This window comes from Pygocentrus nattereri, chromosome 30, assembly GCF_015220715.1.
Source record: "Pygocentrus nattereri isolate fPygNat1 chromosome 30, fPygNat1.pri, whole genome shotgun sequence".
Classification (NCBI taxonomy): Eukaryota; Metazoa; Chordata; class Actinopteri; order Characiformes; family Serrasalmidae; genus Pygocentrus; species Pygocentrus nattereri.
In genome coordinates, this window is record NC_051240.1 from 18,767,199 (window position 1) to 18,793,527 (window position 26,329).

The 26,329-nt window shown below is 41.6% G+C and overlaps 1 protein-coding gene across 1 annotated transcript; it reads left to right on the forward strand.

Moving 5' to 3' along the window:
- kcnj3b (potassium inwardly rectifying channel subfamily J member 3b) lies at nt 1-26,329 on the forward strand. Its single transcript, XM_017724102.2, has 3 exons — nt 1-1,281; nt 1,838-2,054; nt 22,983-26,329. Exons 1-3 carry the CDS (start codon nt 604-606, stop codon nt 23,699-23,701), a joined length of 1,614 nt encoding a protein of 537 aa, XP_017579591.1. The 5' UTR covers nt 1-603; the 3' UTR covers nt 23,702-26,329.

The window sequence follows — 26,329 nt, forward strand, 5'->3', positions numbered from 1 at the left end:
GTAAGTAGAGGGAGCGCGGCGGAGGTAGGAGCTCCAGCACACCGAAGCGCGCTGATGGTCCACCGCACGCCGTGAGCAAAAGTTGGAGGCACCGTCGAGCGTTCCGGCTCCGAGCGGAGAGAAAAACACGCGGGGTTCTCTTGCGGGAAAACACGGATTTGTAAACGTTTTACGGGCGTGCGGACGTTTTCCGACGTGTCTGTGGACGCGTGGCGTGGGATCCGGGAGCTGAGAATCCCATGAGAGACGCGCGAGCAAGTCGTGAGGCGCGCGGGAGGGAGCGTACACGTATACATAGACGTACGCGCACCTGTACACGTACACGTTTAAGTTCACGTACCCGTACCTGACTTTGCTTCCGGAATGCGAACATTTGCCCACAAGATCTGAGCAAATCTTATAAGGAAGTGCCTACGAAACGAGGGAAGCCCGTAAACGTTACGGCACGCACAACTGTTCACGTACACGTACCTGGACCTGCTTCCGAAATGTGGGACGGGAGGACATCCGTCCGTGAGATCTAAGTAAACTTGGACGAAAGGAATTGTGTTACAGACCTACAAAACGAGAGTGTCCGATACGTTCCGTCTCAAGCTCATCGCGATGTCGGCGCTGCGGAAGAAGTTCGGGGACGACTACCAGGTGGTCACCACGTCCTCAAGCGGCACCGGCTTCAACCCGGCGGCGGCCGAGAAGAAGAAGAAGCGGCAGCGCTTCGTGGACAAGAACGGCCGCTGCAACGTGCAGCACGGCAACCTGGGCAGCGAGACCAGCCGTTACCTGTCCGACCTCTTCACCACGCTGGTGGACCTCAAGTGGCGCTGGAACCTCTTCATCTTCATCCTCACCTACACGGTGGCCTGGCTCTTCATGGCCTCCATGTGGTGGGTGATCGCCTTCATCCGCGGCGACCTCGACCAGGCGCACGACGACAAGTACACGCCGTGCGTGGCCAACGTCTACAACTTCCCCTCGGCCTTCCTCTTCTTCATCGAGACCGAGGCCACCATCGGCTACGGCTACCGCTACATCACGGACAAGTGCCCCGAGGGCATCATCCTCTTCCTCTTCCAGTCCATCCTGGGGTCTATCGTGGACGCCTTCCTCATCGGCTGCATGTTCATCAAGATGTCGCAGCCCAAGAAGCGAGCCGAGACGCTTATGTTCAGCGAGCACGCCGCCATCTCCATGCGGGACGGCAAGCTGACCCTCATGTTCCGGGTGGGCAACCTCAGGAACAGTCACATGGTGTCGGCACAGATCCGCTGCAAACTTCTCAAAGTGAGAATGTTGTTTTTTGTAATGTCTTGATCGTAAATAAATCGTAATGTGGCAAGTTTTAACGTGAGATAATATAGTACAGCTCAGCTAAACTAGAAAGTATCCCCTGTTTTTTGTTTATAAATGTCCAGCAGGAAAGAAAAGGACACTGTAATAGTGAATTCAACACTGGCAGGAGTTAATTCTGCACTGTAAGAGTGACTTCAGCCCTGGAGAGACCTTCTTTTTTGTAGCAAGTTGATGACCCCAGGCCTGTACCCAATGAAAGTCCATGGTGAAGTTCGTGCCTCTGCCCCTGAGTAAATAGCCTGGAAACGAATTTAAGTGAAGAAGCCATGACGTTTCATTTCCAGCAGAGCGCTACGGTCATGTTATTGATTCACTTAATGTAGAGATGAAATTTTCCCTTTGGGTCAGTGATCCATGGCCGAATCAACACATCAAGAACCCCCCACCCCCACCCCCACCGCACCCGCTGGCCTTTTCTCACTCGGCCTATCACTGTCACTGCTCTCTCTCTCTTCTCTCTTCTCTCTCGCTCTTTCTCTACCTGTAGTCTCGGCAGACTCCTGAGGGAGAGTTCCTCCCTTTGGACCAGCTGGAGCTGGACGTTGGCTTCAGCACAGGAGCAGACCAGCTCTTCCTAGTGTCTCCTCTGACCATTTGCCATGTGATCGACTCGAAGAGCCCGTTCTACGACCTCTCACTCAGGTCCATGCAGACTGAGCAGTTTGAGATTGTCGTGATCCTGGAAGGCATCGTGGAGACCACCGGTGAGACTTTTTATTTCCAAAACAATCACAAAATGGCAGTATTACCAGTCTTAAGCGCATGAGATCTGTGTTTCGTTCGGGCTGTTTTGTTAAGTGTTACTAAAACTTCAATTAGAGCTGCAACTAGTGATGAATTCTCTAATTAAGCTATTGACTATGATTAGGCTCATTAACTGATATAACTATTATACCTTATGGCCTAACAGTGTCTAAAACCCACCCAACTCTGTCTTTTAAGGTCCAGTGAAACAGCAGAAGTCATATCACCCTCAACACTTTGTGGAGTTTAGTGCAGTTTCTCAGAATGACAGCGCATCACATTCATTTTATAGAGTGTTACGCTGTTGTTTTTAAGTAAACCAACTTCAGCAACTAATACTTGTAGCCATTAAGTAGCTATTTGGGATATTTACAGGAATACTTAGGCTGTAAACCAAATGTGTCCAATTTTCCAGTTGCCCAAGATGTAGTCGATGTTTTGTGTCCAAATTATTGTCCTTTAGTTTGGCCCTGGAGCTATGAGGCTAAAATTGAGTGTATTTACTTAATAATCCAGTAACTTCAGAAAATCAGATTTTATCACTAATCTGATCAGCGGATTTACATGCACTTGAGTAATCAGATAATGGGGAAACTCCGGGTTTATATGAGGGTTATAGTAATCGCGTTTCAGCTTTGCTACCATTCAATAAACACGTAACAAAAAAAATGTAACATAAACTTAAACTTTACCTGAAAAAATTAACATACAACATACAGAAAATAAAGAATATTTAAATCCTTCATTTTATCAAGCATGTAGTTGGTTTTAGTGTTTTGCTGCCTCTCGCGGTGATGCTGCTCACTTATTTCCGGTACCGCCGCCTGTTTTCACACATGCCCAGACTGAGAAAGCCGAAAGAAATCAGAGTAAGAGTTCACATACCCTGAGAAATCTCATTACTGGGCTAAAATCCAGCCTCTTTATCATATTTCTAAATCAGTTTTCTATATCGGAGTTTGCTGTTTACATGTTTACAGTCACTTAAATCACAAATACATCCCCAAAATGTCCCTTAACTAGTCTGAACCGTATCCAGGTCTTCATTAAGGTTGTGACTTCTTGAGACATCTCTACAAAACCTCACTGTGTAGCTGAATGCAGCAGGCAGCCAGGTGTTGTGCCTAATCAGAATTTGTGATCTATGTTTTTTTCCTTTTTTAAACGTATATCTTCAGTTCAGAAAATTTGAGATAGAGGTACTTGTGAATACAAACAACAGAAATAGCCAACATAGTCCAAAGGCCTCCGTGATGTGCAAGCTTGCAAAGAAAGTCACAGTTCCACTCAGTACCTGTTGTCTAAAACAGCTGCGCTCAGCTTTTGTTTATTTTCTCAGTTCACAGTATAGACTGCATCCTGCTGTCCTTAATGAGAACCTGGAGGCAGTCTAAGCAGTCTGAGAGAGATCTTGAGGAAGCATTTGTGTAAAAGATTTGGGTGACTATTGACTTCATGTTTTGTTAGCAGTGCTAACCTAATAGTTCCAGTGTTAACTAAAGAAGCAAAATTTGGACACCAAACATGTTATGACTGATTGACTACATCTGGGGTAGCGGGAAAATTCTGTTAATTACATTTTTGGCCAAACCATTGCTTTAATCGGGACAGCGTTTCTGTAGATGTTCTAGAGTTAACCAGAAGATGCCCCAAGCCTGGTCTTGTTGCACTGCCAAATATTCAGGACTGAGGGACTCCTGGACCTGTATTAGTGTTGCTGGGTTTGTCAGAAAGTGTTTAATGGGAATATCGCGGTATACCGTGGTCTACCAGATCCATGCTGCAGTGAGTGATCAGTGGGCGTAGGTGCTCGTTTGCTGGCACCCATTTACTGTTTATCCTGTAAAGGAGTTGCGGATGTCAGTGTCTAGCAGAACATAGAGAGGGAGAGAGAGAGAGAGGGAGAGGGAGAGAGAGAGAGAGAGAGAGAGAGATGAACAGCCTTGTTATGTAAGACATGTGAAACATGAAGGGAGCCTTTTGTTCAGCATCCTGTATCTCAAAAGTCTAACATGCTCAGAGTGCAGTCCACCTGTCAATCAAATCTCAGCTCACCTATGCCTTTTTGTAACTCGGGCTTCGAGCGCACTGACCTGCACGAAAACGCCAGACAAGCAAAGCGGCATGAAAAATAGATCTATACAAAACATACCGAGCCGAACTGACACCAACAAACACCTACGCATGCACAGACACGGGGACTTATGCTGCAGCGGCGTCTCTACGCGGTCGTGTATACTGACAGGTCTTCCACATGAACAGTGCATATACCGCAGCGAGCAATCAGAATATTCCACCCACAGAAAGTGAGCGGATTTGTGGGTAAAAAAGGAATTAAAAAAAAAAAACACACAGAATTATGTACAGTTAGTCAGCACTCTGTTCTCCCCATTGTGAATCAGTTTCCATAGCAACTAAATCTCCCCCTCCTTAAGCGGTCTCAGTACAGTAAAGTCTCTCAGCCTGTTTGAGGTATGGAGAAGGGATGAGAAAGAACCGCTCATGTTTTTTATATCACACGTCAAAATCGAAAAGTAATTACAACATATTATGCAGTCCATTAGATGCAGTTAATTGCATTCTTTTGTGTACACGTCTCCCAGAGTGAGCCTGTCTTTGGGACATGTGTTGTCCGTGTCCTCTGCTGTCTCCCAACTAAACTCCGCATTTGCGAGGCCTTGCAGAGAGAGCGCTCGAGACATCCGCGTTATTAACGTCCCCTCAGAGCACTTTCTCATTGGCCCGGCTGAAGAAAAAGAAAAGTCAGGACAGGCCTCCAGCCTCTCAAGGATGGTCACTGTGTGGCTGCTCTGACCAGATCTGACCGTACTCAGGCGCTTATACCTGTGTTTAGAGCTTCGGTTCTCAGCATCAAACACTTTCTTAGGTCAGAAATATACAGCACACGAATATGCGAATGCTTTGAGCTGCACAACATTTATTTCAGGCATTGTTGCTTTGAATTGTGTCACCTGAGAACTGTTAACGCAGCTGCAGTCGTGAGCACTACAGCAAGGGGGTGCTATGGCAGGCATTGCCGATATAAAATGGCTAGGGGGAACAGATGTCCATACTTTTTAAGCATGCCCCTAGAAGTCATTGTAATTTGAATTTCAATGCCAGGGCAGTTAAAACACTTTAAAATTCTTCAATATGTTAAACTGAATTTAATGTTATGTGTTGTGTTATGTAGTATACACCGCATTGTATCACTCGGCCTTACCAAGTTAAAAAATTCACTTTTTATATTTAAATGCATGACTCTGAATGCGGTGTCCGCAGTACTTTGGGGGAGGCGTTGTCAAAATGTCCATTTTTGTGGGGGTAGGAGTAACAGATCGGGTTTAGACCCCATGCACATTGCGTCACGTTGCATCATTTGTGTTTGCGTGAGCTACGTTTCTGTCTTTATTCTTCAGTATCGAACTCACTCCTCAACTGTAAGCCACTCTTCTGTTGCATCTGCAGAGCTGTGGGCTGTTACATCATAGCCAGCGTTCAGAAAACCGCTGCATGCCTCGAAGGAATTGACAGCACAGTCTGTGCAGACACTGAAACTAGTGTGTTGGAGACAGGAGGTTTAGACCGAGTATAATCCATGCTGTGTTCGAAGAGTCTTGCCTGCTGGGTTACTACTCGTGTCTTCAACCAGTGGATGATTATTGGAGTTTAGATTGCAGTGTGGTGTTGTTTACCCCCTGTGACAGTTTAGGTGGCCTTCATGTGCACTGAACGCCAAACGGTAATCAACTAGCTCCAGCCCGTCAGGGCCAAGGTAAATTGGGGAAAAAGGGCCACCTCTGACCACCTCAACCACCAAAAACGAGAAAAGCACAGAAGTTTGTCGCTGTATGTCACTGAGAGTGCACAGAGAGTGGAGCACAGCTGCATGGTCGATTACAGCTCGACGCAGCCCAACAGCAAAACAATGTCATATCAGCCATCAGAGAGAGACAGAGAGAGACAGAGAGAGAGAGAGAGAGAGAGAGAGAGAGAGAGAGAGAGAGAGAGAGAGAGACAGAGAGAGACAGAGAGAGAGAGAGAGAGAGAGAGAGAGACAGAGAGAGAGAGAGAGAGAGAGAGAGACACAGAGAGAGAGAGAGAGAGAGAGAGAGAGAGAGAGAGAGAGAGAGAGAGAGAGACAGAGAGAGAGAGAGAGAGAGAGAGACACAGAGAGAGAGAGAGAGAGACAGAGAGAGAGAGAGAGAGAGAGAGAGACAGAGAGAGAGAGAGAGAGAGAGAGAGAGAGAGACAGAGAGAGAGAGAGAGAGAGAGAGAGACAGAGAGAGAGAGAGAGAGAGAGAGAGAGAGAGAGACAGAGAGAGAGAGAGAGAGATGCACTTTCTTTTTTAATATCTTACCTAATATCTATCTTACCTAACGTGTCATGATCAATACATTCTAAGACTTTGGCTTTGTTTGTTTTTAATTCATTAAAATCTGCCCCCAGAGTTTTGAAAGTTCATACTACTGCTAATATTAGTAGTACTGTATAATAACTTTGTAGGTAGTTTGACCAGAGGAGGATATGTCCCCCCTTGTAAGCCTTGGCTCCTCCCAAGATTTCTCCCTCTGAGGGAGGTTCTCCTTGCCGCTGTTGCCCCTGGCTTGCCCACCTGGGGGTTTTACATTCATGTTAATGTTAATTGTCATGTCTTTACTGGAATTCTGTGAAGCTGCTTTGTGACAACATCCGTTGTAAGAATCGCTACAAATAAATTTGACTTGACATAGCAAAATGTAAAAATGTATCACCGGACTAAAACTTTAAAACGATACGACTTTAGAGGAGCGTGAAAAAAATGAATTCTGTCACGAAATTAAAAGATATGGGGAGTACAAGGTTTCAGGAGGAGATATGTGGTTTTGTTCTGACTGTGATGATGTGGGACTGGAGCTTAAGGCATGCGTCACTGTTTCCTATCACCATAGAAAAGAAGCTGTTTTTACTCTGGGATGCACCGTGATAGTTTCTAAGCCAGTGTTCACACACAGTGGGCCTTATTCAGCAAAGTTGCATAAAAAGGACAGCAGAATTGACCGCCTTTAATGACCCCTTAAAGAACCACCCTGCCTCTGCTTCGTGAAACCTTCGTAGGGCATGCGAAGTGGAGGTTTGGGTGCGAACGATGAATCAGCTTCAGTGCATGAAATTAAGCGCCACCCTATTAGAACCTCATTTAAATATCATTTACATGAACTAATTTGTGCAGATGTTTGGGTACGGAGCCGATAAGACCAACAGCTTTCAGCAGTTCGTGAGCCAATGGCTGTGCTTGTATATTAGTGTTATTGTTACTTGTTTGTAGTGTGATTATTTTAAACACTGTATTATTGCAGTATATGAGATGCTTCTGCTCTAGCTGTGCTTTTGTACAGGGAGATTCACTCGAAAGAGGCCCCGAATATTCTGGTGTAACTCCTGTTAGGATAAAGCAATCTGAACCAAAAATAGACGCTACAGGCTTTGATGTGCTGCTTAATACTGTACACCACCATCCTGATGAGAAGCTGAGTGACTGAGTGAAGGGGGACTGGGGGTCTGCACCTGGAACTTGCAAACAGAGTTTGTCGCGACAGCTGTCCGGTGCCTACCTCATCACCCCGACGCAGGGACATCCCGCCACATTGCATGTGGTTTCATTCAGATTACTTCATCCTAGAAAGAGCTATTGCAGAATAGTCAGGGCCTCTTTTGAGTGAATCTCGAATTGTTTGATTTATGGGCAGTCGTTTTAAAAGAAAAGCACAGTGTAAAACGTTTTTAAATGGAAAGTGGACGAGCATTTGTCTGTACCAATGTGCATGTAAAATAAGTACCTTTACTTTTGCACTGGATTGCCTTGTGGACAATATTTAGTATTACTCTTATTTTCTATTTTTATTCTTAGAAGTGGTATCATAGTTGACACGTTTTGGTTTGTTAACCACAAATCAGGTCTTTTCTCAGGTTACTCTCAAATGTAGTGAGATCATATATCTATATATACATATATCTATCTATCTATCTATATATATATATATATATATATATATATATATATATATAAGAGATAAAACTTATTGTGCATCAAACCTCTGTGAAATTTTCATGCACCGATCACTTGATCATACAGCTTTGGTGAATAAGGGCCATTAAGTACAAAATTCAGGTCACCAAGGGCTTTTTATTGATTAGTTTCAGCAATTTAACTATAAAGGAAAAAAGTGGAATGAATCCCTATTGATGTGTTTTGTTGGGGTTTTTTTGCTCAAAATTGTACTTTGTGGTTGAAAGTGAATAAAAATCTACAAATATTTGGTTAAGTTAAAATAAACACATGTAAATGAGTGCCACTGCATTGTGACATATAACAGGAGAAGAGTAGACTAAGATGGAGAAATAGCTGCTTTTTCCCTTGACATTCAGTGGTAGATTCTATAAGGACATCCTTGAATTTGATGAAACAGAGAAACTGAGAACTTTATTAGTAAACGGGCAAAAACGCTCTGCTGTTGGCAGATACATAAAAGAAAGCAGAGGTCTGTGTGGGCATGAGACTGAAGCCAGAAACCGACCTGTGCCTGTGTCTTTTAATTGTACCCTCATCAGGCCCGACTCATACTGCTAAATTTGAAAGCTGAACCCACTTGCTTGCACTAACTGAGATGTTTTATCGCAGACACGGTTTTGCGGTGCTTTGCTTTGTTACTGAGCGCCTCAGTTGGTCATGACGACACTAACTTAACTGGCGTAAGGAAATACTCTGGCAGAAATGTTTGTTTTTGGCTAGTAGCTGCAGAACGGCTGCTTCCACCGCTGAAGAGACAACATGCCTGCCTGCTGTCTAAGCTCAAAATACTATCACAAGCTGTGCAGTGTGTATGACCAGTGTGCTTTCAATCTACAAGTCCAGGTGACCGAAAGCACTAATTCAGTTTTGAAAGCTCAATTATTTGCCTTTTTTCTTTTATACAAGTCCTTAGCTGCACATCCATGTGGTGCTTTTGTAGGCCTGTCACAATTATTATATAATTGCCCAATCAAACCTATTTGAAATGATTCATGTTATTAAAGATGATCACGGCTATTTAAGTTGACCACAGTTGTTATAGTTCTACTGTAATTTGAGTGATTACTGACAAGATCAGTGATTTTAATCCAGTGTGAATCTGCCATGTCTGTAGTTTTTTGCAAGGCTGCTAAGTAATAATTCCAGAGAAAATTGCCTTCCATAATTCACTGAACTCAGAGCTCCGTCAGAAAGAGTAGTCCTGTTTGAATCGATATCACAGTGCAGTGAATTTGGACATTTAGGTGTTGTTATTGTTCGGAAGTGCGGTGCCTGTTGCATAACGCTGAGATAAACATCTGTGATCTAGGCTATTATTATATAAGATCCACTATCCTGTACAAATTGGCCAATCAGATCCTTCACGAATGACATTACTGGATGCCCTCTGGTAAAACTAATCCAGCTCGAATATGGCTTAGAATGGGCGCACTAGGTTGTGGTGTGTAAACGTACATAAAAGAAAGCAGTAAATTTTTTCACTGTGACCCATGAAAAGGAATTTCTTGAAAACAAAAAACTGAAGGAAAAGTTTTAACTTGTGGGCGACACAAGTCATATTTATTTAGTTGGTAGCTGTGCGGCTAACTGTCTGAAGCGTTCATAAGTGTTTTTGTGCTTTTATTATCACTCCAAAGAAATGTAGCTTTGATTGGCTCTTTGATTGATTCTGTGTAAGTGTAGACATTAGTTGAAGCAGCTAAAACACAGGATGGCTAGTCGGCTAATTTGGCCTAGTTAAGGGCAGTCGTGGGCTGGAGGTTAGGGAACTAGCCCTGTGACCGGAAGGTTGCCAGTTCGAACCCCTCGGCTGACAGTCCATAACTGAAGTGCTCTTAAGCAAGGCTCATAATTGTCTGAGCAAAAACAGACGATTAAATCATTAATAATTGATCGCCTCACAGCGAGGAGGGCCTGGGTTCGATACCCCAGCCGGGTGACCGGGGTCCTCTCTGTGTGGAGTTTGCATGTTCTCCCCGTGTCCGCGTGGGTTTCCTCCGATATCGAAGGGTTGAAGGTCATGGGTGCTCAGGTTTTTTGGCTTTGACCGTTGACCTATGCACAGAGATTTCTCTGGATTTTAATGGTATTATGCAATGTAGAGGGGGAAATGGCTCAAATCCTTGCAGTCGCTTGCTGATGAACACTGGGCCTCATCCACCAATATCTAAAGTTTTTTTTTTAATTGTTCTTGTGAAAGGAGCTGTGAGGAAGTCTGTGTCAGATAAACCGTAGAACTGTTCACACCTTTGTGCTCTGGAGTGTGTGTGGATTCTGTTCTTACCTTAGAACAAACGCCAAATAAGAAAACACTGGTGAAAGTCAGAATCTTCATGAAAGTGGATTTTTTTAAATCTTTTTTTATAACAGTATAAATGAATGAGGCTTAAACAGTTGAACTATTTGCTGTTGCTTGTTTTTTTTTCCACTCATAAAGGACTCTGCCTTACCTGGACGCTCCTTTTATACCCAAGCATGATTACATCATCTCTTTTAAAATGGTTTCTGGACATTTAACAATGTTCCTAGTCCTAAATGCTCCAACTTTTTTGTTAAGTAGTACAGGCATCAGTTTCAGAATATATATATATTTACAACAAAACAATGAATTAAATGATAGTATAATCATTTTATTTGCATTTCACATACTTTTATAACTTTTTTGGAATTGGGTTTGTAATGTAAGCCAGGTTTTGGTGTTTCCATAATGAAGACATTTCTGCTTCAGGTGGAATTTCTGACAGTTCCCCATTGGTGAGCTTTCTTTTTATTTCATCTGTGGCGAACATTCAGTAAAAAAACAAATGTACTACCTACAAAATCACACACACACACACACACACACACACACACACACACACACACACACACACACACACACCTGCCACTTCTCCTTCTGGGTCATGGGGGGTGCTGGAGCCTATCCCAGCTGTCATTGGGCGAAAGGCAGGATTACCAGTCCATCACAGGGCCCTACAAAATCACTCATTTGAAAATGACACACCCAAGCCTGACCTAAGCCCAATATAATACTTGAAAAACTGGCCCGAACCTGGCCCAAAACTGCATCAGTGGTGATGCTAGTATAGTATATTTGGTAAAAAATGTAGTTAAATATTTCTGTTTATATATCGCTGCTGTCAGAAACAAAACCTTGCATCTCCATTTTTGTCGTTTTCCAGTTTTGGACATAATTTGAAAATCAAGATGAATGGACCAAAAGAAATGGCGCAAAATTACTTGGCGTCTGGTTCCATTGACTTACATTAAAAGTAAAGTGTGTTTTTCGCTTCCCCTGTAAAGTTATCGTTTTGGAGATACGAGGTTTTGGTCCAACAGCAGTGATATGTAGCACAAATTGGCCGGTCAAGTCCTGCACAAATTACATTACTGGATGTCCTCTGGTAAAACTAATCCAGCTCAAATAGAGCTTAAAATAGGTGCACTAGGTATACATGGTAAAAATATATGTTTATATACTGTATGTAGCACTAAATGTGTACATTCTCTGTGTATGGGTACATTTGTATGAGTGCATGTGTGTTTTAATGCTGTCTCTATTATATACTATTATATTATACTCTATTAAGTAATCTGAGTGATCTAAAGCCAAACATGGACTGACCAATAACAAACCATGCATAGCCTTTTAAAATGATGAAATACTTTATTAGTTAAATTAAATTAAACAACATTAGACATCATTTATATATCACTGCTGTCAGGATGAACCTTGTAACTCGTGTAACGTGACGTAATCGTGCTCTTTATGTTACATGACAGTTAAATTGACATGAATTTACCATCAAAAATCTTGTTCTGTTAAGTCCTGTTCAAAGTCATGAAGGTTTTTATCTCCTGTACAGTTACAGTTTAGTTGATAGAGGTTTTGTCCCAACAGTTACACTACGTAAATGGGTGTGTGCATCTCGCTGTTTCTTACTGTAAAAGAGAAAAGTCAATTATTAGTTAAAACATTATCTAATGTTGGTTAATAATTACTTAATAATTACTTACTTAAAGTAATAATAATTACTTATTACTTGGGGGCAGTCGTGGGCTGGAGGTTAGGGAGCTGGCCCTGTGACCGGAAGGTCACCGGTTCGATCCCCAGGGCCGACAGGCCATGACTGAGGTGTCCTTGAGCAAGACACCTAACCCCCAACTGCTCCCCAGGCGCCGTGGATAGGGCTGCCCACTAGTGTGTATGTGGTGTTTCACTTCATGGATGGGATAAATGCGGAGGTGGAATTTTCCCGGTTGTGGGATCAAAAAAGTATCACTTGTCACTTATAGTCACATGAAAACTGTCAATTAATCATGGCCGATTCATTGAGAAGGTAAATTATAATGGATTTATCCCTCAGTAATAGTAGTCCTGATTGAATCGATATCACAGTGTAATTTTTAGCAATTTTTTAATGTGTAATTGAGCTTAAGGCAGTAAGTCATGGCAGGCCTAGTATATATAGTTGCCCCAAAAAAGTTTTTGGACACCTCAGCAACAATTGGTCAACTTTAAAGAACATGTTCAGGTTCCTTCATGAACTTTTTAACAGAACAATATTTAAGTAAGAGAAATATTTCCCACAACACCAAACCGATGTTTGGCTCTTTGCGTGGAGAAAGTCTGGAGAGGAATTCCAACCAGACTGCACTAAGGCTACTGTAGAGCACAGAGGTGGAAACATCAAAGTCTGGAGCTGTTTTTCTTCCTCTGGTGTCGGTGAGTTTGTGTTCACTGATGATCGTTTCGGATGCAGACGTCTGCAGAGAACCTGCTCGAACGACTAAAAGTCTAAAACACGACAGCCGCCTTGTGAAAAAACACTTTGCCAAAAAGGAAATGACAGAATTGGAATGACCGGTTTGGAACAGAAGCCACTTAGTTTGAAATTTTGTCTCCTATTACAATGAACTTAATACATGTTTAAATATGGCACAAGTGTCCGAATACTTTTGGGCCACTGTATACATGATCATCCAGATATTCAGAATCACTTTCCTTTAAAAAATTATTTTGTTATTTTATGTATGATAACATATTCTGAGTGGACTGAAATATTACATTACATAATATTACATTTTGCATGTTTAATTCCGCATTTCAAGAGTTCTGTAAACAGATAAGATATTAAATGATAAATAATTTACTGTAATTATGTGTTTATTCTATTTTCGTTATTGTTCTCAGTTTTTCATGTTAATTTCTGGCTGTTCATTTAATGCATTTGAACAGGAACAGGCATTTCAAACTTTTGAATAGTAACCTACAGTCGAATGCTAAAGTTTGGGCAGTCTGTGAAAATAATTTGAATCATAAACAGCCTTTTTAAATTGAATTTAACATAAAAAAAACAAAAACATAAAATGTGGCCTGTGCAAACATTATGGCACATTTTGTGTTTCATATTTCATTTTTATTCCAAAATGTTAAACACAGCAAATAGAAATTATATTCTAAATTATCCAGAAAAATGGCATATTTGAACTCTTTGTAGAGGATTTGTCAACATCAGCGTAATATGCAGTGTATACAAAAAAAAGTTTTACATACAACCACATATTGGTGGATATTTATAGGCTTTAATAGATTTAAATGCCTTGCGCTGTAAGACCAAACAAAGTTGGCGTGGTTTAACTTAAAAAAGCTTTAAAAATCTTTAAATCTTTAACTGATGTAAAACATTGTTTCAGGCATCAGGCAGTAAATTCATAATTATCCCATTCAATAATGTTCTGTGAAGGAGCTTTTAGGGGCATTAAACTCTTCAGACGTCTGGTTCCGTCAGAGTGGAACATTTCACAACAAACCACTCGGAAAGACTTTGTTTACGTCTCAAACATTTCATTCGGAAGAAAATTGAGCAAAAAACGTTGGAATTCCCCAATTAATACAGTCAAGCCTGAGTTGAGAAAACCTGAGAAAGAGAGCGAATGGCACAGAGACAGAGGGAGTGAGAGAGGCAGATAAAGGCAGAGAGATGGGGATGATGATGGTGATGGTGATGATGATGATGATGGGGGTGTTGGTAGGTGGAATGGGCATATTAGTGAGAAGCACTAAAAAAAGGAAAGTGGCCCTCCTGCCTGGCCAAGCCACCTAGAGAGAGATGGGGGGGTCCAAGAGCGACACAATGCAGGGGGAAAGAAAAGAGAGAGTGACGGAGTGACAGAGAGGGAGAGAGAGAAAGAAAAAGATGACAGAAACAGGTCACAGAGAGAGCACCTCCGCGCAAACCGAACAGAGCGCTTAATGACGGTCGCCATAGAAACACATTATCCCTCTCGGAAATATAAAGCGTTCTCATAACTGTCAGCTTTAGGAGTGCAGCGATACCGTGCAGTTTTTTTTCCTCTTGATTTGTTTGTTTGTTTGTCTCACCACCCCCCCTGCCCAACACACACACACACCCCACCTCCCAAAACATCGGCTAATACGCACAAACGCTTTCTCACCAATGGCTGTAATGAAATTTGCTGTAATGGGTGAATATGGGGTGATTATGTAAGAGCTATTCGAGGGGAATCAGTCTGGAGTCCCACACCCTAACACACACACACACATACACACACACACATACACACACTCCAGCGAACATCAAAAAGCCTGTTTAATATTTCATGCGCTGAATAATAATGTTTCGTACTCCTGAGCTGAGGATTTGTCAACTTGGCAATGGGGATTTTACAAAGGGGAAAGCAGGAGAGACGCAAAACTGCGGGCGAGAGACCTGGAGAGTGTGTAATAGGCTGACTGGGAGAAATGCAGCAGGCGTGCGTTTGGATGGAGTGTGGTCTGAGGTGGTTTATGTAACCCGGAGGTGTGTGTGTGTGTGTTCTCCGCAGGAGACGGCGGCTGATCCAGTGTTTTTCTTGTATTATTTTATTTATTTATTTATTTTCATCCCCGGTCCATTTTCCGCTTTCCAGCTAAGGCAGAACCGCTCTCCAGACAGCTCAGAGTTCACATCTAATGGCTCCAAGCTTGGCTCGCTGATCCTCATACAGTCCAAAAACCCCCCTTTCAGCTCACTTCCACAGACACCTCAGATCCCCTACCTCTCTCTCCGAACACAGGCACTCACAGATGGAGATAAAGGTGCCCGACTCAGCTCAGCCTCTGAATAGACCGCTGCAGAGATGCCCCTCCTTTGGTGGGCTGAGACCGTGCTCCAGTTTTGAGCCTTAAAAGGCAAAAGTTATTGCTGGCAGTAATATTGCACTACAGTTTAAATGTAATTACATATTTTTGCCTAATTACACTTTTTTTTTATTTTGCTGTAATTACACATAATTGCCTAAATAGTTACGTAATTAAGTCTATTTGCATTTACAGTCAGTATCTCTGACTTTTTGCATGGTAATAATTAGAATCTGTACTTTTAACAGAATTTCTCAGCTTATTTCAAAGAACTCTGAGTGAATTATAGTCAAATAAAATGTGACAGTAGGCTTTTGTTTGGATGTATGCAAAAGTTTAAACACCCCGGTACAACATCTTCTGCAGAGAACAAACTTATATATGACATTTTCCTGAAAATGTTATTGCACATTTTGTGCATTTGCTGTGGTTTACATTTGCAAAATTGCAAATGTGCCATAACTTTTGCAAACGCCAAATTTTATGTTTTATTTTTTTCTTAATTTTACTGTATATTGTGCAGAGGATGTGTTAACTTATTTTCACTTAGAACTTCAATGTCATTTGGAGCCATATTATGAGAAAATCATTTTTCTCACTTATTTGGATCTAAGAGCTTGATGTCCGGTTGCAAACATTGTTAAAATTCCAGAAAGTACCTTTACTTCCCTGTCCATACAGTCCATATATGGAAGCGAAGCTGCTATTTGGGCAGGATTAGTTTTACATGTGGAGCTGGTATAATGTCATTTTATCAGAGGAAGTCTGTAATATTCATGACTGAATTTCAAGCCCTCTGTTTTAACGAAATATAGCCTAGGATGGGAGCAGCCACTCGATTTCCGTATTTCTTCCACGCAGAAAATGTTCAATAACAAAGACAGAGGGGTTAAATAGGGAGGTTACATAGGGCTGAAATACACATAGTAGTACACACAGTAATAACTACATTCCCCATCCTCCCCATGTGAAACTAATCCAAACTGTAAAAGCAGCCCCTTTTTTGAATTCACCATGACTATGACCACCATTCAACCTACAGCAGTTTAGTCCACCCTTTTACAGTGAAGTGATAAGGAGTGTTGTTACTGCAGTCAGTCTGTAGTGGAGTTATTGGAGTGGGAGTTGTGCTGCTCTGGGCTGTCAAGAAGGAAAAGTGCAGCCTTCCCAAGGACCCAAACCGGACTGGCTAAAGTTTTCCCCAAATGCCCCTTAGGATTGCAGCACGTACTTTGTTCCATGGTGCTTTTTGTATGAGCCAATCAAAACATTTTACATCAAAAGTCATTTTCATATATTTCACTTAAAAGCTTAGTAAAATAAACTACCTGCTAAGTTCAGAAAGATATATGCTGGAAAAATGAATTATGACTATTTTGGTACATAAAGCTACATAAGTGACACTTTATAATATAAAGTACAGTACTGTGTGAAAGTTTTAGGCATCTAAGCAAATTTTTTAACAATGTACCTCAGCAGTGAGTTTATCACAATATACATTAGAATAAAGTCGTATTCATAATTCAGATAAACAGAAAAACAATAAAAAGTATCAAGAATTTCTTGGGTCCATATTTTTCCTGGACACCTTCACAGCCGCCACAGAGACTCGTTAATATCATCAATTACATCATGAGCTCAATTTACTGAGCACTGATTGGTCAAACCAGGAGCTGCTTTTTAACTACATATAATACTGGACTTCCTCGAGGAGCGGCTTGGAGATGGGTCAACAAACACACCAACATCCAGAACATCACTGTTTATTATATATATATATATATATATATATATATATATATATATATATATATATATATATATATATATAAAATAATTATTAATTAATATTCTATACATTTTGTTTATTCAAACGTTAACACTTTTCTCAGCAAATGAACACAAATAAACACAAATAAATAGATTTTGAAAATGAGTCTTGGGTGCCTAAGACTTACGCACAGTACCGTATGTCCATATAAATGGACAACAGGAGAAAATATGGGAGAGTTCATTTGCATTAAACAATAAATGCCTTCCTTTAAAAAACAAGCTGACTGTTCGCAGTTATTTTTAACACATTATGAACTCTAAATACATTTTGCCACAAAAGCCGTCACTGTTTACAGCAGAAAAGATCAAAGGTCAGCGCTGTCCTTCAGCACACACGTTTCTAAGCCGCTTCTCCTTCTGGGTCACGGGGGGATGCTGGAGTCTATCCCAGCAGTCATTGGGCGGAAGCCAGGATACACCCTGGACAGGTCGCCAGTCCATCGCAGGGCAGTCCTTGAGCAGAACCCGATAAATCCGATCAGCGAATCAGTGCGCAGTATTCGGGTTAAGTGACATGGGTCTTAAAATAACGGCTACTGCATCTAAACAGTGCACAGTGTGTCTGACAGAGAGCCACTTAGGATTCAGCCATGTGTGCACAATTCATACTGGACATTATTATATATTTATAACTCATAGAGTGCACTGTATAGGGAGCAGTGAGCTTAAGATTCGGCTTTAGGATTTCCTGAGGTGTGATTTTATAGATGTTAAATGCCTATTAATGGGCTGTTTTTGTTGCAGTTCTCAGCACTTTACCTGTTTTATATTAAAGACTGTTGAACATTAAAAAGACAAGAAGAAAAGAAGTTATATTTATTTTATTGAGTTATTTTTACTTAATCAAAACAACCCAACAGCAGTTTGATCGATATTACCCAGAATGCACAATACAAAAACATGATTTTGTGAGTTCATTCAAATGGAGATATCTCTTTATCAAATGTAGAATATAGGCCAGATAATTCTGTGTATTGTGTCTGTTATCTGATAAACTTGTACCTGTCTTTCTGGGCTTTTTGCTTCAGGGAAGATGTGCTGGATTAGATTCTGAAACATTCTGTTCTTGGGTTCGTATGAAGGTTCTTTTTATAGCCGGGGCTTTATGTGGTTTAATTAAGGAGGCAGAGTGTGGGTGATACACAGATCTAATGAATTTCCCTCCGATAAAGCTCTGTTTTCAGGCAACCAAATGGACCGTGAACAGACGTTCCCGTGGGTGTTGCTTGACAGTAAATGTTGCTCCTGTGTGCTCACGTACACGTGTGTGTGTGTGTGTGTGTGTGTGTGTGTGTGTGTGTGTGTGTGTGTGTGTGTGTGTGTGTGTTTGAATGTGCATGTTAATAATGCATATTAGTTACGTAAGATCAGCATCACATATTCCTTAAATATATTCATTGAATTTGACTGGAATCTGCCCGTCATACATTTGGGGACACCTTGAACTTGGTTTATCTTGACTCTCACTTTTAAGATGTAAACAAAGTCATTGAGAGTGGTCTGGTGTGAAAAGCTTTATTCTAGAGAAACTTGGCAGAATTGTTCACAGTGGTGGTCATAGGAACCAGACATCCAGAGAGTGCGTCTAAAAGCTCCCTAACAGAAATATATTACACATAATAATCATAAATACCTCACCTGATGCCTGAAACATTGAGCGCAGAGAATCAGATTTTGTCAGTAATCTGATCGACATGTTTTCATGCTCTTGAGTAGTCAGATGATGGGGAAACTCCAGGTCTACATGAGTCAGACAGTAATCAGATTTCTGCTTTGCAGCCAGCCAATTAACTCACAGAGGAAGACGTGACGTAAACGTTACGTAAAACTCAAACTTCAAAAAACATTGAGACAATTTACCTGAAAATATGAACACCCATCATTTAGAAGATGAATTTAAATCTTTTATTTCCTGTTTGATTTCAGTGTCGCTCCAAACGTGTTTTGCTGCATTTCCCGACATCCACCGTCTGATCTTGAGCATGCGCAGACTGAGAAATCCGAAAGAAATCAGAGTAAGAGTTTAGGTGCACTGAGAAACCTGATAACTGAGCTAAAATCCAGCTCTTTTTATTGGATTTCTTAATTGGATTACCAGATCAGAGTACGATGTTTACATGACCATTCGAATAATCGGATAACTACAAAAATCGGAATACTGAGTACATGCATATGCACTCATTGATAGGTCTGGGATGAAGTTAGGCAGGCATTGTTGAGCAAAATAGTCCCCAAAAGAATTTGGTTGTTTTTTAGGAAAGACAGTGCTTCTATGTAGAACCATGAACAATATTTGCATGGTGTAGTTGCACTTCAGATTGATAAAGGATGTGTTGTATGTGGTTCTATATAGAACCTTTTTGAAAAGGGTTCTATATAGCACCAAAAAGAGTTCTTCTGTTACAAGCTTGACCTCATAACAACAGAGGAACCCTTTCTGGTGTTATGTTATATTTAAAAGTGTCAAAAGCAACAGTGAAACTGCAGTACTGTCCACTGCTCTGTTTCTGCTTATCTGAGTAATAGCTGCTTTATTTTCTTGATATCAGTGACTAGAAAATGACTGGAGATGTCCACCTCCGTCAGTCTCTGATCGGTCAGAAGCTCAGCCCTGACTGGTCCCGGAGCTGTTCATGGCCCTGAACTCATAATCGCTCAACTGAACCTGCCCTGAAGCAGGTTAAACATGCAGCATAAGTTGCCATGGTGATGTAGGCCAGTAAAAGTGATCTGTCATCATGAGACTGACCTAAGCTTGAAGGGGAATTCCAACAATTTTCCACACATATTTTTCGGCACATACAGACTTCGTCTTTCAGAACAAGCGTGAAATGGTTTTTATTTACTGTCCAAAACTATCAGCTAAGCTTTTATGTAAAGCTGGTAATGGTAACGTTTTATTTGGGGACTATCTTGCCTTAAAACACCCTGCGCAGAGGTCACCAACTTTCTGCAGAGTCAATCACTACAGACCTCCAAACTTCATGTGGCTTTCAGATCAGCTCAAGAACAGCGTAGAGAGCTTCATGGAATGGGTTTCCATGGCCGAGCATTGAATGCAGTGGTGTAAAGCGCCGCCACTGGACTCTAGAGCAGCGGAGACGTGTTCTCTGGAGTGACCAATCACGCTTCTCCATCTGGCAAGCCGATAGACGAGTCTGGATTCGGTGGTTGCCAGGAGACGGTACTTGTCTGACTGCATTGTGCCAAGTGTAAAGTTTGGTGGAGGGGGGATCATGGTGTGGGGTTGTTTTTCAGGAGTTGGGCTCGGCCCCTTAGTTCCAGTGAAAGGAACTCTTAAAGCTTCAGCACCAAGAGATTTTGGACAATTTCATGCTCCCAACTTTGTGGGAACAGTTTGGGGACGGCCCCTTCCTGTTCCAACATGACTGCGCACCAGTGCACAAAGCAGGTCCATAAAGACGCGGATGAGCCAGTTTAGTGAGGAAGAACCTGACTGGCCTGCACAGAGTCCTGACCTTAACCTGATAGAACACCTTTGCGCTTCTGTGCGCTTCTGGAATAACGGTCAAAAATTCCCATAAACCTTGTGGAAAGCCTTCCCAGAACAGCAGAAGCTGTTATAGCTGCAAAAGGTGGACCAACATCATATTAAAGCCTATGGATTAAGAATGGGATGTAACTCAAGTTCATATGCATGTGAAGGCAGATGAACAAATACTTTCGGCTATATAGTGTATATTAGGCATCAGGTAGTGTGTTTGTAATCTTTTCATGTAATAGCTTTTTGTGAGGGAGCTTTTAGAGACATTAAGGTCTTAAGACGTCTGGTTCCTATCACCAGCACTCTTCTTACAGAACTTGATGAGCACCAATATAAGTACTTATTGAAATGTATTGTGCTGCACTGTGTGTCTAATGCTGTTTCTTTTTCTGTAGATATCAACATAGGCTTTGTTCTAGCAAAGTCTGAGCTCAGGAGTAGCTTTTACTCTAACCCTAATTGTACTAGATAAGATTCTTTCTCCAAGGAGACAGCAAAGCCCTTTTGTAAGTCACTGTGGATAAGAGCGTCTGCTAAATGCTGCAAATGTAAATGAACCTGACTCAATTTCTCTGTAACAGAGCATTTCACATCAGATCACTCTGACTTACTTTGTTTATATCCTAATGATTTAACTATGCAGACATTTCAAAATATTGGTGGAATTCCCCTTTAATGTTAACTGGCTGAATAAGAAGCCCTGCTTCGTTAGACCCTGCACATGTTTTATTATCATAAACAGCTGTTTACTGTTATGGGTAAGTTTTGCATGCCTTCCCTCGTTTGAAGAGTGGGTTCGCCCTAAATCATGATTTGACAGTTTTATAAAAGCACATATTGAAAGTCTTCTGCTCCAAAAGAGGCTCAAACACCCGAAAGGTTTGAGAGCTGATGAGTGCTGACATCACAACAAGGGGATAAAATGTGTGGGCTTTGGCATTCTTCCCAAGGCAGAGCTTGTGTCAGTCGTTCCTTCGGAATTGCAGTTTTTGCAAAGAAAGCGGCTTTCCGTTTAACCCTTTAATTCCAAGGCCAAAAAGCCTCCACATTATAATCTCCTGTATTCTCCGAACAAAGGCACTAAACTGTACCTTTCAGGGTGCAGGTGCTATCGCTGGGGTAGCGCCCTCAAGTACCCTTAGTTAGTTTTGATGGTGTATTTACATTTTACCTTTACATTTATTAATGCTGTCATCACATTTATCTTTATACGTAAATAATATGCCAAAATGACCATTTGTAGATATTTATGTTGCTCATGTCATAAACTACCATTATGAATAAGCAAACATGAAGAGGAACATTCAGTCGCATTTTAATGTTACTCTACTTTGGTCTCAAAACACTTTTTGATTTCATTATTTGTGTGATGTCACAAAAACCCATGCATTTCCATACATCCACCCTTTCAACCGACACCAGTTTAGCTCTGCCCACTCACATTGAAGTCATAAGGAGTGTTTCAGCCCCGGCTGCTTTTTGAAGGAAGCACAATACAGGGCAGCCAGTTACAACAGAGGTCATTTACATATAACAATTTTAAAGACACAATAACAAAAACAGGACATTTAGTTCTCAGGCATTTGCACCTTCTAACACAGTTTAGTTTTTACAATAAATGGTCTTAAACACTGGAGTTATATGTAAAACTTATAGCAATGCGGATAATAGTCTTGCCTGTCTGGTAACTCATGAAAAGGCAAAGAGAAAGATTTAAGATGAACATTGATTATTTTGAGATGAATGGATTTATAATCACTCCAGCTGGTTTCCTGATACATTTAACCTGCAATGCGAAACTGTGAAACACTAAAGAGTTGCGAAGCTGAAATCAGTTTCTCATTCTTATTTGAATTTTGCCATTCCACCTTAAATTGTGCAACAGTGAGCTACATTTAAGGTGGAACGGGAAAATGTGAACAAGAAGCTGACGAAAAGAAACTGACAGTTGAATGTTGAGAGACATTTTACAAGAAACTGTTTTACTTTTGAGGAAAAGGTTCCTGCCAGAGATGTGAGAAAAGCAGCTATAACTGAGCTAAAGGTTAAAGCAGAGCAAAGTATGTCTGGATTTTTGTTTGTATTATACACATACTGGTGGCTCCCAAAGAGGTTCGATTTTTTTTGTTGAAACCTGACAAAATTCTTTTTAACATTTGGGTTGCTAATCACTTCAAAGGGGATCTAAGGGGTAAAGATAGGTTGGAAAGTAGTTATGTAAGAACAAATTACAGCTGTTTGACATAAAGGAAATAACAACGCACAAGTTAAATAAGTGGACCTCAGTTTTCTTCCAGTTTTACTCTATTACTGTTGATTTCTATACTTTTTCTGTACTTTTCATTTGTATCAGGCATGACATGCCAGGCCCGCACCTCATACACGGAGGATGAGGTCCTGTGGGGTCACCGTTTCTTCCCAGTCATCTCTCTGGAGGAGGGCTTCTTTAAGGTGGACTACTCGCAGTTCCACGGCACCTTTGAGGTCCCTACTCCCCCCCACAGCGTCAAAGAGCAGGAGGAGAGTTTGCTGCTGTCTTCGCCCCTTACTGCCCCCTCGCTGTGCCATAGCACTGGCGGCCTTACTGAGGGCAGCGGGACTCTAGAGGGTCTGGAGCTGCAGAGTGATGCAGAGACCGCATCAGTCAACATGACTGCCCCGCTGGGGAGCACCAAGCTCCCGGCCAAACTGCAGAAGCTGACCGGCCGGGACGGAGGCGGACGAGATGGCATGCCCCGCAAGCTGCTGCGCATGAGCTCCGAAATCACTTACAACCTGGGAGACCTACCTGTCAAGCTCCAACGGATAAGCTCCGCCCCCGGCGTGGCTGAAGAAAGGTTACCACCGATCAGCTCCCTCCTCAGCCCCACCGAGGACAAGCTGCCTTCCAAACTAGGGCTGGTTGGCGGGATCGAACCCATCAGCCAGTCGGTGACAGACCTGCCCCCCAAGCTGCAGCGGTTGGCTGGTGGGGTAGGAGGGGTCGGGATTGGAGGGAGAATGGACGGTCACCTGCCGCCCAAACTCCGGAAGATGAACTCGGAGAGGTTTACGGGGTTAAGTCTGAAATGAACTGACTTGCCATTTACCTCCTTTGTAATCACGAAAGAATAAAAAGGACAATGATGTTAAAGCGATACTTCAGAAAATTACATTCACACAATTTTGCCCTTAGCCCAGATGTGGTCAGTGCGCCTGGACATGTTTGGTGTCTGAATTTTGCTTTATTTATCTTTTGTACTGGAGCTAAAAGCCTAATGAAGCTGGCGAGTAATGGGAGCGTAAGCGGGCAGTGTGCTTGAGATGACTGCTGTACATGCTGTCGTAACTTATTTCAGTTATTTTTAAAGATGTTCTAAGTGAAAATAAGTGAACATGTCCTCTACACTTCTGCACATTTAATGCACAATTACTGGTTATGTGCTGAATTTAACATAAATGGAAAGAATAAAAAAACACAGTGTGACCTGTGTAATATGTTAAACTCAGCAAATAAATAGAAATTGTGCACTAAAACTGAAACTGAGTTTCTTCCCTGAGGAGGACGTCTTAACTTATTTTCACTTAGAAAATCAGCAAAGCATGTGATTTGACCAGGGCTCAAACTTTTGCATATGACTGCATGTAAAAACTGTTTAAGTTTCAAAACCATCCACTTCCCAGCCATACAGCCCTTATATGAAACCTAAGCTGCAAAAACAACCTGTTTTGGAAGGATTGTTTCTGTGATGTCACAAGAACCAACTCATTTACATTTATCCTCTACTCACCCTACAGCCGTTTAGCTCCGCCCATTCACACTGACGCTCTAAGAAGCGTTTCAGCCCTGAGTGCTTTCTGAATGAGGCCCAGCCAGTCAGAATTTGTCTTATATTCGTCTTAAAGGCGCAGTAACAACCTGTTAAATTCTTAGGGATGAAGAGAGATTGGAAATTTTTCAAGTATAAATGATTTGCCAAGAGAAAAAGCTCACTTTGATGTAGGCCTGATGTCACACTCTTCTTCGGAATTGGGTCATTTCCCTCAATGAATAAACGACCAAGCCAAATATTTTTCTCTCATATGTTTATTTTGGTTCTCTTTATCTACCATTAGCTAAAATCTGATGAAATATTAGGTCAAATTTATATAGAAATACCGAAAATTCTAAAGGGTTCGCAAACTTTCAAGCACCACTGCATCTAATGGGTCCATTTTCTGGTGCTAAAGTAGAACCTTTGTTAACGGTTAGCTGCAGAGTAAAGAGAGTCATTTCTTAGCCGCTGGTGCTCAGTGCTGTTATTTGTGGTTAGGGCTCTTCTCAACCAATCAGATTGTGCCATCTGAAAGAAATGGGGCTGTGTTAAAGTTAGAATATTGCTTGTACTTTTTTATAGATAATAGTGTGTAATACAGTGTCAGAAACCTCAGACACAAGTGTGGTGACATTAACAAGTCAGCAAGGCTTAGGCATGCAGGTTTGCACAATGCTAACTGGTGACTATAAGCTTCCATAGTTTGTTAGCGACATTAGCCTTGTAGCCAAACTAAAGAAGCCAACTTCAGACACCAAACATGTCTTGGCCGATCGACGGCGTCTGCCCTAATGCGAAAACTGTGTGATTTAATTTTTGTTTTGAAGCATCACTTTAAATACGGAACATTTTATATATGAATAATATTAACCTGATATTCCTCAGCACAATCTGGCATGTTTTTCCACCAAGAGCATGAACTAATGACACATATTTAACAGATGATTAATACAAAACGCATTATTTATCAGTGTTTGTCAAGGCCTCAGCTTATAGCCTCATAGTCCATAGTCTACAACTTCTTGTGAGGGCTTTGCTACTCTTAAAATAGTATGTTTATGTTAAAGCGTTACGACATCTCGATATCGTTATCCGAGTGGGTTTGAGTTTTGGTGAAGGACAGTTCGCTCCATGTTCAAATGTTCTTCTCTGCTCCGCAGTTCATGGTAACAAAAGCAAAAAGTCAGCGGCTTCTGTTGCGCCTGAGTTTCCCTGCATCCACACCGTGTTCTCGGCCCTCTACACGGCAGCACAGAGATGCAGTAGAATTTGACGTCCACCAGCCACTTCCAAGGAACGGACTCACTTCGGACATTCCAGTGTTTTCCCCACAACCCCCTCAGGCTCCTGCGTTTCTTCTCTTGCATGTTCAGTATCTTATCGTTTCATAACCAAAAACAGATGACTTCGAATCAAAGAATAAGCCTTAACTTCTAATGAGTTTCTACACTGTATGACGTGTCGTTAATGATTGTTTTCCTCTGTTTACTGTGTGACAGGGCACGGAAAGATGGGGTGTACTTTCTCCCACCGTGATGGGGTGCTTTATTGTCCCTAGCAGACGGACAAGGTGTAAATTGAGAGGAGAACAGAATGATTGTGTTTGTTTACCACTTTAAAAAAAGAAAAGAAAAAAATAACCTTGTAATGCCATTGTTAAAGATTTTGTGTTTGAAAACTGAAGCAATAATTGTTCGGAATTTGCTGACACATTTGATTGGACAATCTTGTACCTGTGTTAACGTTAACGTTCGGCGATTTTGCAGGTTTTCAGTTTGACTCAATACATTCAGAGCAACTTCTAACCAAAACTGAATGTGCGTAGTTTATAAATATTTTAATAAATGCACAGCACAAGTGTCGGTTGGTTATAAAGGAAGGTCACTGATTGGATGGGCTCTGGGTA